The sequence below is a fragment of the Pagrus pagrus genome (genome assembly GCF_965226575.1).
Source record: "Pagrus pagrus genome assembly, chromosome: 22".
Classification (NCBI taxonomy): Eukaryota; Metazoa; Chordata; class Actinopteri; order Spariformes; family Sparidae; genus Pagrus; species Pagrus pagrus.
This window is the reverse complement of record NC_140204.1, coordinates 9,162,704-9,180,402: the sequence shown is the minus strand read 5'-3', so window position 1 is coordinate 9,180,402 and position 17,699 is coordinate 9,162,704. Positions and strand designations below refer to the sequence as shown.

The window sequence follows — 17,699 nt, the reverse complement described above, 5'->3', positions numbered from 1 at the left end:
ATATCATACCTTTAAGGAACGTTTTGATAATAAATACAGAGGCATCCAATTCAAAGACATCAGATATCAGAGGGCACGCTGATATCTGATGTCCGAGTACTAACAAATCAGCAAATTTCACTCGAAACCTCAATATGAACCACAACTGATAGCAATCAGATAACATCTGATTATTGATAACCTGAGGTAAGTTAATGCTGTCGTCCTCTGTGTTTCCTGTTAGGTAACAAGAGGCAGCTACAGTGGGGAGGAGATGAGAGCAGAGGAGAGGGGCCAATCAATGAGGTCACTGAATCATGATTTATTATACAGCACCAGGCCATTAGTGTCACACATACTTTGCCACACTATGTAGAGATTGCGTGGCTGGGTCTATCCAACTGGGTTTGGCCTGTCGACTGATGCTAAGTGGTTGGCTTTCTCTGACATGAGGGGGAAACATGGCGACCCGGAGGGCCGTAGGGATGATGACTGTGTCAGATGAATGCATGGTTGGCATATTCAAAATGAAGCGAGCTGACACATGAAGCATGCGCCATCTTTTAGTGTTTACTCTACCACTTTGTATTGGAAACATAAGTCAAAAATCTGTTTTTCTTCTTGTTCCTGTATTTGAGCTTCACTGTGCAGAGTTATATATGTGCACAGTTTGACACTAGCAGACTGTTTTCACGTTCATTGTGACATCACAAATAGTTTGGAAGCCAATCCTCCAAAAAGTAGTATGAAGCCATTTGTGGCTCCAGAGGAAGCTGCGTGTAATCTGATAAACTGCCTCCAGCGATGTCACTCAGCTGCTGCGTTGCATTCTGGGTTATGTAGGCACCGGGTTTTATAAGGAAGACGATTGTGTGGAGAAAACAATATGATATCTCTGGTTCTGCTGTGTCGAGTTTGATCGTTTGTTTTAAAACCATCCTTCAGTATTTATAAAGTGCAATGGTTAGCCACTGGACTGCTTTTCAAAACTTGGTGCCTACATTACCCACAATGCTACTTAGCATTACTGGAGGTAATGTATCAGATTACATGCAGCTTCCTCTAGAGCCGAAAAAAAAGGATATATACTACTTTTTTCACATCCACAGTGGTACTCCTGAAGACCTGTGAACACCAAGGACACAGGCCCCGTTCACTCCTGCTCAGCGGGACATGAAGCCGAAATGGCTCGACTTCCCGGGTAGAAATGTACCCGGATCTTCCGCTTTGTGGAGCACTAGAGATCCTCCGACTGATCCGGCTAACTTCCAGTTTAGCGCCTGAGCGATAAAACGATTTCATCTTGCCGCTCGTCTTGACGTTCCAAATTTCACTGACCCGACTGACAGTCAAACGGGTCATTTCGCGCTCCAAAAGATGTACCCATTGCAGTATTTTTGGGCCCCAGCGCATCACGTGATGGTGTAATTACCCGACTTGGCCACTGAAGGTTGGCTCCAGAGCCTGGCGCTCTTCCCTCGGGGGGCTTGGCGAACACACTTTAATGTGTAAAATTTGTTCGAGTGACCCTTTAAGCTTGCAGCATCTTTTTGAACACACGCCTACGAATATAAAACTCCTGCCAAGTAAAGCAATATGCAGATTTCTCCAAATGTTAAAAAAAATAATAATAATAAATCCTTGAAAATGAAGGTGTGAGGATGCATCATGTGTGCAACCAGCCATGCTGCACCACACCACAGCGTTACCTCCCAGAGGTGGATCCACCTCCTGCGTATAACCTTGAAATGACCTCAGGCGTGCACATAAATCAGCAGCATCCACCTGTTCCGTCATCATCATAAAAAAAAAAAAAATCTGTGGAAACTGCCTTTGCTGTGTAACCACGGCAACTCCTCCCTCAAAACGCAACATCACCAAACCCCCACCGCGTGAGCGCAGCAGGAACGGATACGCTGTCTGCCGCTTACCTGGCTTTATTAATAAACCAAGCGGGTTCACGTGGGCAGCCCGGCCCAGCCCAGCACAATATTCTGCTACACTAGCAAGGTATTTTCGACCGGGGGGGGGGGGGATTTTTTTCCCTCCTCCTCCTCCTCCTCCTCCTCATCCTCATCCTCCTCCTCTCATCATCCGAGACGGGAGGGATGCTGCCGCCGCTGCAGCTGCTGTGAGGGAGAGAGGTGAGCGCAGTTGGAAAAGCATTTTTTCTCTCTCTCTCTCTCTCTCTCTCTCCCCCTCCCACCCTCGCCCAACCCCGACTCTCCCTCCAAAGCTCCTCCTCTGTCGTCGGAGAGCGGAGACCGGTCACATTTTTTTGCTCAATGAGAGCAAGAGGGCACCGGAGAGGATTTCCTAATTTCAACGCGCCGCTGAGCCGCGCGGCTTGTTTTCTCTCGCCTCTGTCAAAGGTAAGGCAGGACGCCGTCCGCAGCCTCCCCGCGCGTCATGCGCCTTCGCCAGGAAGGGAAGGGAAGGGAAGGGGGGGAGAGGAAAAAAAAAAAAAACAACTCATGTTGGGGCTGTTTTGATCGGGGTGATGATGGGTTAGCTGTTTTGTTGTGTGATGATACAGCTGAAAGGGCGACACTGAAGGGCAGACAGGGGGGGGAGAAGAGTTGATGTCGTTGGAGAAGTCAAACAGGACAGGATGTGTTTTTCTCTGTTTTTCACCTGAGCAGCGGCGTCACCGCTGACTGCGGCCAAGTGGTGTCCGTAAAAACCTCCGGCCTCCTCATTTGCTGATGTTTTCCCAGGTGAAGACAGCAGGTTTTTTTTTTTTCCTGATGTATGGGCTGCCAAGTTGTCACTAATCAGAATCCTCTGCCTGTGTTAAGTTTCTCTGTCTGGCTGCCTCATCTTGTGGTTTTTTTTCAATTGAACCACTTGGAAATTGTAATTGAAAAGCTAATGTAAGTCTACTGAGGCATTCTGTCTTCCGTAGTGTGTTGCAACTTCATTATAGAGACGTGTGCCGAGAGACTGGGGTGATTTTCAAACTCGACGTATGCAGCAAATAGTTGTTTTCATGTCCCACATGCCTGCACGGCGTTGTAATGAAGAATTTCCTGTTTCATTTCCATTTCTGTGTATCTAAACGGAGCTATTTCTGGCAGGGGTCAGGAGTAGATTAGTCCGGATTTGTCGCTGACTTTTCCACAGCAGCGAACGATTATTGGTTAATCCGGCTATTACATCTATTTATTACATTTTGTAGTTTTAATTCATATAAAGAAAGGTCGAGACTGAATCGGAAGAAGAGTCTGTGTGAAGTATCTATCTGTGTCTGTGCCGCTGAAGCCGACAGAGCTTATATCCAAACAGTCTTTACTTCTATCATAATTTGTTGAGTCTCTCCTGCCTCAATAATTCATTCATTCTTTTTGACGTTGTCCAGCAGAGGCTAATATGAAGACATCATTTGGCAAACCAGACCCTGGAAAGCACCTACAATCTCTTCAACTCATTTGAAACTGAAGACAACGCCATGCATTGTCTCCGGTAAAAACCTGCTCCCCACCCTCACCTCTACCTACCTAGCCTTTGAGAGTGAGGACACCACGAGCTGTGCAAACATGGGCTCAGATCAACCCTGCGAGCATTCGCTAGAGCGAAGGCCCATGTTGGGCGCCGCCTGCAAGCGACAGACCCACCGGTGTCTGCGGAAAAAGCTGAGGCCAGTTCGGATCTTATGGTTCGTCTTCAGCATGGTGGCCTTAAGTGCCGTCTCCTTTAGTGCCTTGACCTGGAGCTCAGGGGGTCTCAGTGAGCCAGTGCTCCCCCAGGAGAGACTCCACCAGTCGGCCCCCCACAGGACTCTACTTTTCACCCCACCTCAGAAGGACCCGAACGTGTCAGCCGACATGCCAATAGCCATGAAATCGACAGCAGATGGCAACGAGAGCCACGGAGAGTACCCGCGAGACCTTTTCACCCTCGAGGAGAGGCGCCAAGGAGCAGTGGTCCTCCACATGTTCGGCATGATCTACATGTTCATTGCCTTAGCCATAGTGTGTGACGAGTTCTTCGTCCCAGCGCTGACCGTCATCACAGAGAAGCTGACCATTTCGGACGACGTAGCGGGCGCCACCTTCATGGCGGCAGGCGGCTCAGCCCCGGAGCTCTTCACCTCCATCATCGGCGTCTTCATCTCACACAGCAACGTGGGCATCGGGACCATCGTCGGCTCGGCCGTCTTCAACATCCTCTTCGTGATCGGTATGTGCGCCATCTTCTCCAAGGAGATCCTCAACCTCACGTGGTGGCCGCTCTTCCGCGACGTCTCCTTCTACATCCTGGATCTGATCCTGCTCATTATCTTCTTCCTGGATAACATCATCTCCGTGTGGGAAAGTGTCACGCTGCTGTCAGGCTACGCCGCCTACGTGATCTTCATGAAGTTCAACAGTACAGTCGAGAGCTTTGTCAAAGATTGCATGAGCAAGAACCAAGTGGTAGAAGTAGAAGTGCAGCCCAAGGTGAGTTGGTTTCTTGAACTGCATTGTTATTCTCCCACTTCCCTTCACCACCATCCCTCCTGAAAGTACCATGTTATGAAATGTCAGACTATGAGGTGTGCTGTAATGAGTTTTAGTGTTTTTGCTAATAGAAATGACCTTCAGGGTCTCCTCTGGCGTGGGAACGCCAGGCTTACTATGACAAATGTTTCAGTTGTGCATCTTTTTTTGTTCATCAATGACCATTTTCAAAGATCACCCAACATGCAACGACCAATGCCAAACATACTGTAGCCTATGTTGTAAGAGACTAAGCTGATGTCATTCATGTTCATCACTTCAGAATGAGTAAAATAAGCGATGGGTGTGAAGTGGGGCCACTTTCAACAACTAAACTGACCATTGTGCATTGATGTGCTCCAAGCGAATGCTGCACAGGACTGGTGTACAGTACTCCACTGTGGGATTAATAAAACAGACTCAAATGTGTAATTCTGGGTTAAGCTCTACAAATTGTGTCCCGGTCCGAGAAACAAATCCCTCGGAATATCTAAGGAGCTATTTTTTCCCCCCCAGTTGAAGATTTCCTGCTTAAATATTGCTTAAGATGTTGCTTAAACACGCAAAACCACACACAGCGTGGCGAGGCGAACCACAAAGACAGGAAGTGGCTTCTGGGCGGCTCTGGTAGTCTCGGTCATCCAGTGCCATATTTAACTTTTTGCTCAGTTGCAGAAACACTGATTAGGCGAAAACTGCTGAAATCATTACGTTACTTCACATATGATTCACTCCCTCAATGACACTTGAGGGCAAAAGACGCTGCAGTGCAATTTGATACTGGTGTAGAGATTATCCGGGAGGATTTAGATCTCTTTTGTTACATGAAATGGAAATGAAATTTGGAGAAAGTTGCATTGTAAAGCTTTAATTAAATCTGGATTTATTCTAAGTACATAAAGGATATTTAAACTGCAGGTTACACAATGTTTGGGGGCTGGGGAGGGGACTCTCGAGGAAGCAGCCAGCATCTCCATTTGATGTGCAGCGCGTTAGCCACGATGCTAAAATTAAAGTCTTTATTAAAACAGGAGCAAGCATGAAAATAGGTCCTATTCCCGCCATGCTTATTTCATCAAGGGCTCATGAGGAAGAAAAGAGTGAGAGCTGAAGTGCACAGGCTGAGTGCCAGAGAAGACTCAGGTGACCTTGAGCTGCAATGGATTCTGGGTACTTTGGCCAACAGAAGCATGTGTGTGTGTGTGAGTGTGTGGAAAAACAACTTTTGATGGGGGGGGGAATAGTGCGAGACGGATGAGTCGATCAAACCCCGACATCATGTCTCATCTCCTGTGACGCTCGCAGCAGATTAAGCTTCTCCTCCCTCCTGCACCTCTCGCCGCCCTGCTCATTGTTTTACCAGATATATAGGCTGCGAGTTAACCTCCTTTCTATGATGTGGTCTGGGGTCTACGGGGTTAATAGAGCTAGTAAAGGCAAACATATTATTAGAATATAATCATCTAAACACCCTTTTTTTTTTTTTTTAATCAAGCCCTGACACTTTGGGGACGTGCGTATTTCAAGACGCAAGTGTTATTTTGGGATTTAATTGGCAATTTAGCAGGCGTGCGTGCGTGTGGGTGGGTGTAAGTTCATACATGACTTAAGACAAGGATGAGCAAGCAAACTCATAACAGAGGCTCCGGTTTTTGTGATTTTTCTTTTTTGCCGTGCTATATTTACGTGACATTCTCTACTATGAACCGAGAGCTGCTTTTTTAATCATGCCCCTGTCATGACTGGAGCTCCAAGGCGTCCCTAATCCTGTTCAGGTGTAAAGTATTGCATTGTAAGGACAATCGGATGTCATTTGACGCCACGCCCTTGAACTAAACACTTGATTAAAATGGGCTTCCCTGAGATTATTTCACGCATTATGATATTGGGATGTCCCCGACGCGTCTTACATTGCTGCCATAGACAGAAACGCCGGGCAGTCAGCAGCTACAGGGAAGCGGCGTCACCCTAAAGATGCGTTAGGTCGCTTGGTTGGCAACGTATGCTATAAATACCACGTAAATTTAGATCCTGAGAGTAACACGGACCGAAGTGTGATGTTCTGCATTTAGAAGTCATCAGTCATTTTTGGATTGTCTGGGGCCGCTGCCTTTCATCTCATTACATAACTGCTTGTACTACTCTCTCTCTTTTTTTTTTTTATTGAGATCAAGAGTTTCTTTTATGCATCTTGTTTATTCTGCTCCCGGCGATGTAAAAATAGACGGCTTTGTTTCTCTTATTGTCTCAAAAGTAATGCCTTGGCTCGCAGGCAGAGCGTTAAATGGTGAGAGCAGGGCTTGCTTTTCGATCGTTTGACAGATCAGAGGTGTCAGGGACGAGGCGTGACATTACCAATACGACGCACGCAGAACTGTCAGATCTCAGTGTGGATGCTGGGTCTATTTAAAGCCATTGTTTTACGGCAGTTCAATGGTCAGCCTCATCAAATGTAATCTGCCATAATCTCGCAATCCAGTTAACACAACAATGAATGCTCCATAATGCCCTGCACTTAAACTGACTTGGAATTACAGGAAAGTAGGATAGCAAATGCATTTCTCTTTCAGCGCGTCGTGTTTTGGGCACACGGATGGAAGCTCAGGACATCACATAGTTTGGGGAGTGGCGACATGTGCCTGCACAAACGCTCCTGCAGTTTGGAAATCCTCATGAAATCCATTATCGCCGTGACTGCTGACCACTGGTGATGACAGATTGACGCAAAGTTGCAGAAGCTCAGCTCCCAGTCAATAAATCATTAGGTGTGGAGGCGGAACATGACCTCTGGATGCACCGCCAAATAAACAGCATCATACCATTACTTAACAAATTACACTCACCTGCATTAATTGTTTTTTTTTTTTGCAGAAACAAGTTGTGAACACCATACTGACTTACTATCACCTTTAAAGTTGAACTAGTTAGCAATAAGTGGCTTATTTAAACACATCAGCAGATGCTAAGCTAACCTGACGACCAGGTGGTTTGTTTCACAGCTAATACTTATCAAATATGTTGCGTGACGTCAGAGGAAAATGGCTGCCGGTCCATATTTCTGGCCACCTAGTGTAATAAGTGCAATATTCACTTTCTTTTAGCTCTGGTTTGGTCTCCACCAACTCCTGAGAAAAATGAGACTCTCTAGCTGCTAAACGCTTCATTATTTCACCAGCTAGTCGCTAACTTTGCTGTCGCTGAAGTTCGGTGCAGGTTGTTTTACAGCCTGCTGCAGCTGAGTGCAGTTAGAGTGAACCAGACAGTAAAGTCGTGGGCCACACCAAACCAAAACAATGGGAGCAGTAGAGTTGGGTGACCATTGTCTGCTGATTCGTCACTACCCACACCCTTTCATATACACGTAGCCGTTCGATCGCCTGTTAATATGAAATATTGATAACAGCAGCTTTAACTCAAATTTTGTAACAAGGATCAAGTAACTTTCATAAACTCATGTAATCCAGTCGATCCCAGTGCGTGACGTGTGGTTTTATTCGCTCGTCTTTGACCCGAACAGATGTTGGAAGGATGTATTTACCTACTGGCTCCGGTCTGATTGGTGCCTAATACCTTTGTTTACTTAATGAGTGCTTAGCTGCTGGTTAATCTCACAACAAGGGCACTCTGCCTCAGCCCGGCGAGTTAGGTTGCCACCTCTGCCACCCTGTCTCCTGTGAGACGAGACCCCGCAGACCGCCTGGATTTCACCTGCTGTCATCTACTTTTCACAACCCTTTGCATAATCCGAATGTGTATATGGTGCGTGCCAGTTACATCTACTAAGACGTCTGAGATGCCGCTGACAAACGCAGGATTTTTTATTTAAGAATACTGATTTAATACTGATGTAAGAGGATAGGGCTTTAAGGCAATATCCCTGCATCAAATACTATCTTTGTGAAGCTTAAAATATCCTTTTTTGCGGATTTTGACGCCATAGTCATCTGTTTTTGTTGTGTTTGCAGTATATATAGTGTGCCACTGTTATCTTGTCACATCTGTCAAGTCAGCCCCCCCCCCCTCGGGTGACTCTTCACTGTCACACATCTTGGCCCTTTGAGCTACGAGGCTCCATAGGTCAGCGATGGCGTCATTTTACTGTATCGCTCCTCTTATTCGTGGCACGTTCTCTCACAGTTAAGCTGCTTAGTCTGCTCGTGGGGTCGGTGACTTAACGGGACAGAGTCGATGCCCAAAGGTCTGATTACCGAACACTTCACTCGGTGACTTGGTATGCGCAGAGTGGCCGAAGCAGGTCGTCGACGCATGAGGCCTTTTCGCGTGACATCTGAACGCATCTCACACCCACACACTCGGTAAATCCTCATTGCACAGACCCTGGAGACACAGTTCAAGGTCACAAAAGAGGTCGAGGCTACTAGTGGGGAGATTACGGCAGCGCAAGATGGAGGAATATGAATATCAACAGCTCGGGAATGTCTCCCCGGCTGCAATGATTATTTTCGTTATGGGCAATTAATCCTATAAAATAAAAAAATCTATGACACATTTCTTAAAAATGTGAAAAATGCTCATCACAGTTCAAAGTGACGTCTTCAAATTGCTTCTTTTGTCCAATGAGCGGTCCAAAACTCTTCATAAATGACAAAGAAATGACGCTAATCCTCACATTTCAGAAGCTGGACCCGGCAAATGTGAAAAACGACTGAAACGAACAATCACAATAATTGGCAATTAGTATTCTTCCGATCGATTAGGCTTTAGCTGTTGCTGCTTTGGGCATTTTTCACTGGAAAAGCAACAGACGAGTGTGTACTCGAGTTGGCTTTGCGTGCCGATGCTGATGTCCAACTGATCCTTTTCTTTTTTTGTCTGTTTGCAAAAAAAACAGACCAGTAAGCCGAGCCAATCACTGCTGGCATCTTCACCACGCTCCACAGTGACTAAAGAAATGTAGCATTTTCCCATTCAGATCTGTACCACCTTCTTTTTACAGCAGCTGTGATAGATTCGACCCTTTCAAAACCTCAACCTTATTAGGAACGCCAGTGGCGGCTTGCTCAGTCTGTACCTGGCATTAGCAGGGTCATCATGTGCGCGTCCCCCCTCGCCCCCTCCTCAGGACCACCTCACCAGGCCCGGCCCAGGCTTATCTTGTTATCTTGTGGCCTCTCTCATTGTTTGGCTGATGGACCGACTGGCTGCTTTTGAAAATGCCGGCTCGGGCAGATCAGATTAGCCAGCACTTTGTGCACTATGGTTTCATGAAAGACGGGGGAGTGACGACCCCCTTCGTCTACTTGTTATGACACGCCAGAAGTCAAAGTTTGTCTGTCACCATGATGAAGTCGCTGTCTGTCATTCTGAAGGAAGAGCGTGGCCACGTCTGACAACACATCACAAACAAGTAGCAGCTGAACGGCGCATATCATCTCACAATGTGTCATTAAGCTACATTTGATTATATGAGCTTTTTTACATGAAGCAGTATGACGGATACGACAAGAAAAGAAACGTCTCATACATACATTTGATAAATAGAGCTCACAGAGTGGACTTTAGGTTAAAATCTGCATTCAACCACACTATTAGATGCCTGCTATCGTCAATGTTGGATAAGCCAGCGTGTATCGAGGCAGATGTTGGTTCTGCTCAGATGGAAGGTGCGACCTCTGATGTATTACCGAGCTATAAATAGCGTCACGGAGGCGAGATCTTCCATCAGGATGCGCTTCAAAGATCAGTTACAAGGCGGGTTCTGTGCAGGGAGCAGACTGCGTTTCCTCCCTGTGCATTTGGACGTTCGGGCACCGGCGCCGATGCCGTGCACCGCCTGCATATTCACACATGAAACACGACGTTGCACGCTGCAAGGTTTATTTATTGTATCCAGTCGAATCCCAGTGTAACCCCACCTCACACACCGTAACATCAGGCTGCACCGAATGGACCTTGTCACCAGCTCTGTATTTTAGTCGTGTGACGTGTTCATGGGATTATCTCCCATTATGACGGATGTCAGCCTAATTTTCTGCAAAATCCAGATGTGCCCCGCTGAACTCCAACCAAATTATAAACTACATCTGCTTCAGACTGCTTCTTTCAGGCTGGATTTTGCGGTAATAAAAGCAGCTGTCAAGCTAATTTCTAGGAAATTCCTTTTGTAATATTCGTTTTTTAATTACAGTGAAAGTCTGGTTTGCACAATACCCAGAAATATTAACCTTATTTTTGTATTCTTCGACATGTACACATCGACGCTACTATGACTGAGCTTGAGCGGATTTTCTCTCTGCAGTGTAATTTGTACCACACATGCCCTCGTCCTCTATTTTTACTGTGTATTTCTATGAAAGCATTCATGTTTGAATCCTTTCAACGGAAAGTTGTGGAAGTGACCTTGGTTTAAACTGAATGAAAAATAGGTGGAAGTCGATAACATAGCCTGTGTGGAGGCCCAAGGTCAACAAAATAGAAATATTACTTGACTACAAATACAGAATGAAGAAAAGAAGAGCAGAAATAGTTGCTCTGATGGTTTCGATGCCTAAATCATCAATGAAAATACACGTAAAGAAGCCGAGATGAGCCGCCTTTGTTTCTACATGCTCACTGGTGTGATGTTAAGGTCATACGTGCACACACCTCTGCCTCACACACCTACTCGCAGAGAGAAACAGAGCTGTTTTGGCGCTCGAGCTCAGCCAGCGACAACGGAGTCCAATGATTTAAAAATAGCAAGCCTGCGACTTTGATCTCACCATGACGATGAGGAGTCCAAGTTTTATCATCTGCTCCAGCTGTGGCTCCTTGTCTAAGGAGGGGGAGGGGAGGGCAGAGCGCTAGCGTCGAGCCAGTAATTAGGTTTTTGGAGGTTTTTACCTTGCGTTCGGGCCGTCGGACCAGCCAATACAGATAAAGTGACGGGCCAATCAGAGCACAGCGTGTCGGGTTCTTCTCCTTCTGTCGTCCACAATTATTCCGCTTTTGTCCAATCCAATTTAACTGCATTCAGCGGTCATAATTGTGGAAGGCGAAGTTCTCCTCTGCGTCACAGGTGCCGATGGCTGCTTCATGTGGCCCTGGATCGGTTATTGTAGTATTTGGCTTCCCCCCCTCCATTCTTATCAGAGCGGACAGCGTGGCTCTTCACTGCCTCCTCACTGTTGTTAGCGGTTTGAAGGTCACGCCGTCACTTGTTACAGCGTCCGTGTGATTATCAAAACGACAATGTAGTCTGCTTTAAAAATAATTAAAACGCTGGAGCTTATTGTTTTGTGCATTATACATGCAAAGTAAAGCCATTGTGAGTTGGGCCACTTCAGAGGTGTTTATGTAAGAAAAAAGACAAAAGACTGACAGAAAGACATCTGTACTCGCCCCTGATGCCAATGGACCTTCTTCACACGGCCGCCATTTTCCTCTGACATCACACCAACTCCACAGCGCCGTCGATCCCGGGTTTTATAACTCAGCAAGCTCACATCCAGTCACACTGAGCCCAGTCTTTGCTGGTGATGCAGCACCATGGACAGCACCATCTCTACCGCAACCGGTCTTCAGCACCTTTAAGTAACAGTGGCTGTAATGCTGGATTTCTTCCCTCTCAACCTTCAATCCTTCTTCTCCTGGTGCTTTTTTGTAAAAATGCAGTCGTGTCAATTTTTACCATCACCGTCGGCTTCAAAGTAACCACCCGTAATACCTCGCGCTTAGCTGTTCAAAGACGCTACCTGGCATAGACATGAATTGCCAGATGGTTCGAAATAGGCCCAGATCACCTCTAATGCTCACCTGAGTGTATAATCTCGCTGTGGCCTAGACAGCCGGAGTAACTCTGGCTCCAGCTCTGACTGCTGTCTTCACTGGAGGCCGTTTCTATTTGATCGGTCCGTTGTTTGAACCACCGCCTAATTTTAGCTTCTTCGACTAGCAAGTATACAGGTCATCAAATCTGAGATGAGCTGTCACAGTCTCAGGTATACATTATATTTTGCTTTAATCATTGTAATGGATGACAAATATGACCCTTGTCTGTTGAAGGTCGAGACGTATGTGCATCCAGATTTAGCAATGCCGGCTCCATGTTGAAAAAATAAATTATGAGAAACTCGAAATGAGATAATGCTGTTTTTTGTTTTGTTTTGTTTTGCTTTTTTTATTTCCAAGGGAGAGCCTGAAGGTGAAACGTTGAGGCTTGCAAGAAACTGAAAGCCTTATCGATCACGGGCTATTTTTGAAAGCGGGGTCGAATTAGCTAATGTAACTGCACTGTAAAAGCATCATGTGAAGGGCACCCAGATCCCTATCTCGTGGGCGTATGAAATGACACACACAACCACAGCGAGATGGAAACCGTGCATATGGTTGGCGCTGGCCGAGGGACTAGCCGGCCTTACATACTTAACTCCTTCCTCGGGGGGATTTTTGACCCTCAACATCAGCCCGGCTAAGCTGCGGCAGCTGAACATTACATCAGCTCCGAGAGTTGCGGTTCGCGTAATACCCGCATTTTGTGAAATCCAGGGAGATCACAGTCGCAGAGGGACCTGACACCACGCAGATAGAGAATTTTTAAACCAAATTCAAGAAGGTAAACTCTTAAAATGGAAGTGATTGCAATCAGACAGTCTCTAATGAGCTAATTAGAAAACGCTCTGGGGCTCGGCGAATCTGCTGAAAGCCTCTCCTCCTCTGTTCTCGTCTAAGAGGGTTACCACTTATGTCCATCAGCGACGGACGAGTGATGCACGAGGCTGCCCCCTCAACCCCCGTCCCCACTCAGAGCCCACCAAGGTGACCTGAAAGGGCTCCATCAGCATATAACACCGTCCGTGCTAAATGTGACCGGCCACGCAGAGGAAGCTTCCTCTGCGTGCTCGCTCTCTATGATAAGGCTCTCTTTTGTGGCTGCTAAAGTGCTGATAATGCAGCAAAACACCACAGCAAGTCAGTCAGGATTACGTGAATGAGGTGTTATGAAGTAATAGCTGCTGACTTGAAACGCAAATCTCTTGATGATGTGTGCTTTTCTTGTATGTTTGAATAAGATTTATAAAAAATTGAAACTGAGCTTAAGAAGAAGTCTGATGATATTTGTTTCTTCATGGCATCAAATCCCCAAACTGGGAAATGAATCGATCCTGATAAAAATGACATGCTTATCCAAATACTGACATCGCACTCCGCTCCTAGTCCTCCTGCTAGCTGCACGGTTAACTGAGCTAACTAGCTAACAGCAGCTACAGACAAGCCTGTAAAACGTGGAAAACCCTTGAAGTATGGACCGATAGACTAATATATTGTTGTTTACTGGGATTTATTGACCTGCCTAACCATTAACATAAGACAAAATAAAATCAGATGTGTAGGACTTAATATAACATCAGACCTGAATATCAAGTCTCCCTGCTTCCGTATCTGTGGACATACAAATCAGCTGTTTGGACGTCCTGTCCCACAGCGTCTACAGTATGTGTACCAGGATGCATTGCATATAGGGGCTGCAAATAACGATTATAATCATTGTCAATTAGTCTGACGATTATTTTCAGTATTAATTGATTTACCATTTAGTCTATAAAATGTCAAATGTGACTCCGAAGTGACGTCTTCAACTTGCTCACATTTAAGACGCTGGAACGAGCAAATGTTTGACATTAATCTGTAAGAAATGAACGATCAAAGCAATTAATTAATCAAATGGTTGTTGATGATTTTTCTCTTGATTGATTAATTGGTTTGTTGACTTAAGTGTTGCAGCTTTTATTTCATATTATGTCTGAGAACAGTCCAAACCATCCCAGGTCGGAGAAGCGAGCGTGTCTACTTTCCCATTCCCCTGAACTCCTTATCGTGTTAGGGCTGAGTTCCTGTTCACTAATGATATTGACATCGATCCCAGTAAACAGTAGTTTCAGAGCACGTTGCCTGTAGTATCCTAGCTTCTGTCTGTGTACTTTCACATCATGATATATAAATGCGAAGTTACCCACAAAACACAATATATAACTTTATCAAAAAGGCTTGGGGCATGAATCTGGGGCAGAGAGCGCTGCGGCAGGAGCACGGTGGACACGCTGCAGAATATAAATACCGACTCCTGGAAGGAAACTTTTGTTCACCGTTTGCTGGAAATCACAACGACAAGAGACAGCGTTCAGCCTTTTATTCTTTACAGCATCGGCAGATCAAAAGCAGCTCTGATACCGTCAGGAACGACAAACTGCACATTTGATCAGGCTCGCAGGAGGTCGTTATCGCACCTCCCGTGTTTACTCAGCTAAAACATTAAGTCGCACATCCACAAACTAAATGTAATCTGGCGAGTGCGTCGTTTGGGGAACGTTAATATTAACTCAAGAGTCAGTAACACAAGAAAACCGACTTTACAGTACACTGCAGGCACGCGGAGTACTGATGTTCCTGATCAAACCCGGCTTTGCGTGATTACATTCACTTGCAAAAATGACACAGCAGTTTTTGTTCCCCTATTTGTCTCCCAAAAGCCTGAGTTTGATTGGTTCGTGGGAGGGGGGGGAGTAAGAGGAAGCAATTTTGGCTTAGTCCTGGTGAGCATTGCCTTGTGGGAAATCAACGTCGTGGCAGATCCTGTAATTAGTTCTGCTTGTTAGAAAAATGAAGGGGTTACTAATTAGCAAGTGGATGGCTTCTTGACTTGTTGTGCATCTTTTCCCTCCTTTCCTTGAAGATCATCATTATCGTCTCCAGGCAAAACGGGAGAGAGAGGGGGGGAGAGGGGGGAGAGAGGGATGGTGCTCAGTCGTGCTGCTCAACAGTTTAGCTCTAACACGATGAATCTAGATGGACAAATCTCGAAGGGCATCCTGTCATGCTCTGACAGACAGGCTGCCGACTGTAAGCACGTGTAGGCAAACGCCCGGAGCTGTGCAAGATTTCACTTTTCAAGTTTGCTTAACAAGCTGCAGGCAGTCTTGGTTTTCACATATCTTTACAGGCTCACAGATGCTTTACTTATAGTAGATCCACATCTCCTACAGTTTTTCAGATCTCCCGGAAGATCTACTTGATTTGTGAGAGGAACAGTTCAACATTTTGCTCACCAAATATGCTTGTTTGGCGGAGAGTTTGTAGAGAAGTCTTCCGGTTTCCCTCGTAGGAAAGATACGTGTGGTTGCTGATGACGGTGACGCCATGTTCCTCTGACATCACGCTCAGGGTGTGAAGCTCGACTGTGGTACTGCCGCGTTGCAGGTTGAAAGCCGTGTAAACAGCAGGAATCTGACAAATCGTTTCCACACTTGATCAGCAACTGAAAAGACGACGGACAGTGGAAATCCTGATGGACATGAGGCCAATTTTCAAGATAAAACAGCACATTTGATGAACCATTAGCTTCTGATGACTCCACCTCCTAGCTACATGTAACATGACTGTTTGATAGTGTTGCACAATTCGATAAGAAAGGCATAAATTAGCTCTTAGCCCATGTCTTGGAAACATTCATTTGAGCCTGGAAGTGAAAACCACAGGATGTAATTGAACTGTAATGATAGCTAGGAAGTGGTTGAATGCTAACGTTAGCTAGTTTTATCTGAAAATATCGCTCAAATTCCCTCCAGGTTTTCATTGTCCAGTATTTTTTCAGTTGCTACTCAACAACTGAGGCAGCGTAAAATTCTCCCTGCATCCACCCAGAGCACAATGTCAGAGGAAAATGGCCGCCAAAAAACAGTTAGCTTAGCCTAGCATAAAGAATGGTATCAGGGGGAAACACCTCACCAGTTTCCTAACCATCTTCTTACCTTTACACAAAGCCAGGCTAGCAATTTCCCCCTGCTTGCAGTCTTTTACGTTAAAATAAGCTAACTTTCTTTAGGCGCTATCTTAATATTTAGCATTCACTCATGAGAGTGTCGGCAACTTTCTCATGTAACGAAGCCAAATTGTTGAAGCGTTCCTTAAATCTAAAGTCTGTGTTGATTCTGCTTGGAAGTGAAGATTATGATTGCACATGCACCGTATAGAGCGTTAATAAAAAGTTGGAGGGTTAAATTATTGCTGTGGCAGTTACAGTAGATGGCGTGTTGTAATGACAGTATCCCTAATGACGGTCCCCGCTCTCATATAATCTGCATTTAGATTTTTCAGATTTAATTCCCTGCAAACTCTCAGAAACCCAGGCAGCGCTGAGAGGGAAATTAAGTGGATATTATATGTAAAGTGGCTCACGAGATCTCTAAAACGTAATGCTGATTGCTGTTATCCTGATTCATTGTATATCTAAGGTATAATAAGATGTAAATTAAGGATTTAAAGGATCAAGCACAGCTATGATGGTCTCAATCACACTGCACCATTGGAGACCTGGAGAGCGTGGGGAGGAAAAAAAAGCTATTATTCTCCTGTGTAATTTGCCTTTGGTGTCCAAGTATAAAGGAAATGCAAATCGAAATAATCCAGAAATAGACCCCGTTCGTGCACTCACGCCGCATACGAGACGACCCGTAATCCGCCCGTGATGTTCGAAAGTCAGGACTCGCAGCTTTGCTTTCAGCGTTTTCCACCAACGTGCTCAGATTCCTCCGAAAGCCCCCCCGTCCCTCTGAGCTGTTGGCAATTTGAGCGATGAAAGCGGAAGTGCTTTTGCATGATGTCACACTCCTCATCGATAATTCTCCGTAACGCGGCGTCGCACGCATGTGGCTGCAGAGGGACATTTATCTCCCTCTGCTGATCCGCTTCCAAGAATGATCCTGATGTGACATTACGTAAGAACTGGAAGGCAGAGCTGCCGGTATTAGGGAACACACAAACTCCCGAGAACATACTAATCTCCCTATGTGATTATTAGTCATAATATTTAACGCTGGCTTAATGAGCGACCCATGGCGTAATCTCTATCTGGCACATTCACCTGTTCTCTCCTAACCCTCCTGACTTGCCTTTGAGGAGGGTGATAGGGAGTGAAATAGAATAATTATACCTTCAGTGTGCAGGGAATTACCCTGCAGATACAAAAAATGGGGGGGAAAAAATTAGGTTATAGTTGAATAGCTCGGTGGAAAATCTCAGGATTAGCTCAGCTTCTGCTCCAGTGTTTGATTTCAGCAGCCACATTTCTGCAATTATTCTGTAGCTATACACAGGGAAACCTAATATATGGTAAATTATGAGCTGATAATCAGAAACAGTGGGACACAGTGGGAACTGACATTCACAATGACTGCAGTGATGGACCTTCCTGAATTTAAACTAGTTCCCATGTAACAGTTCTTTCAAGTTGAATTTAATTTGATT

At 45.6% G+C, this 17,699-nt stretch overlaps 1 protein-coding gene across 9 annotated transcripts in view; it reads left to right on the top strand.

The window, feature by feature from the left end:
* Positions 1-2,039: 2,039 nt before the first annotated feature.
* LOC311251370 (solute carrier family 24 member 2) overlaps positions 2,040-17,699 on the top strand; it is a 42,615-nt gene continuing 26,955 nt past the window's right edge. For 3 of the 9 annotated variants that reach the window (XM_084343754.1, XM_084343753.1, XM_084343752.1), the window contains exons 1-2: positions 2,040-2,351; positions 3,338-4,418. In XM_084343754.1, the coding sequence (XP_084199880.1) occupies positions 3,516-4,418 (903 nt within the window). In that variant the 5' untranslated portion in view covers positions 2,040-2,351; positions 3,338-3,515. Of the gene's footprint in view, positions 2,352-2,550; positions 2,697-3,337; positions 4,420-17,699 lie in introns of those variants that run through there. The other 6 variants (XM_084343757.1, XM_084343755.1, XM_084343750.1 and 3 more) reach the window with 5 other exon arrangements.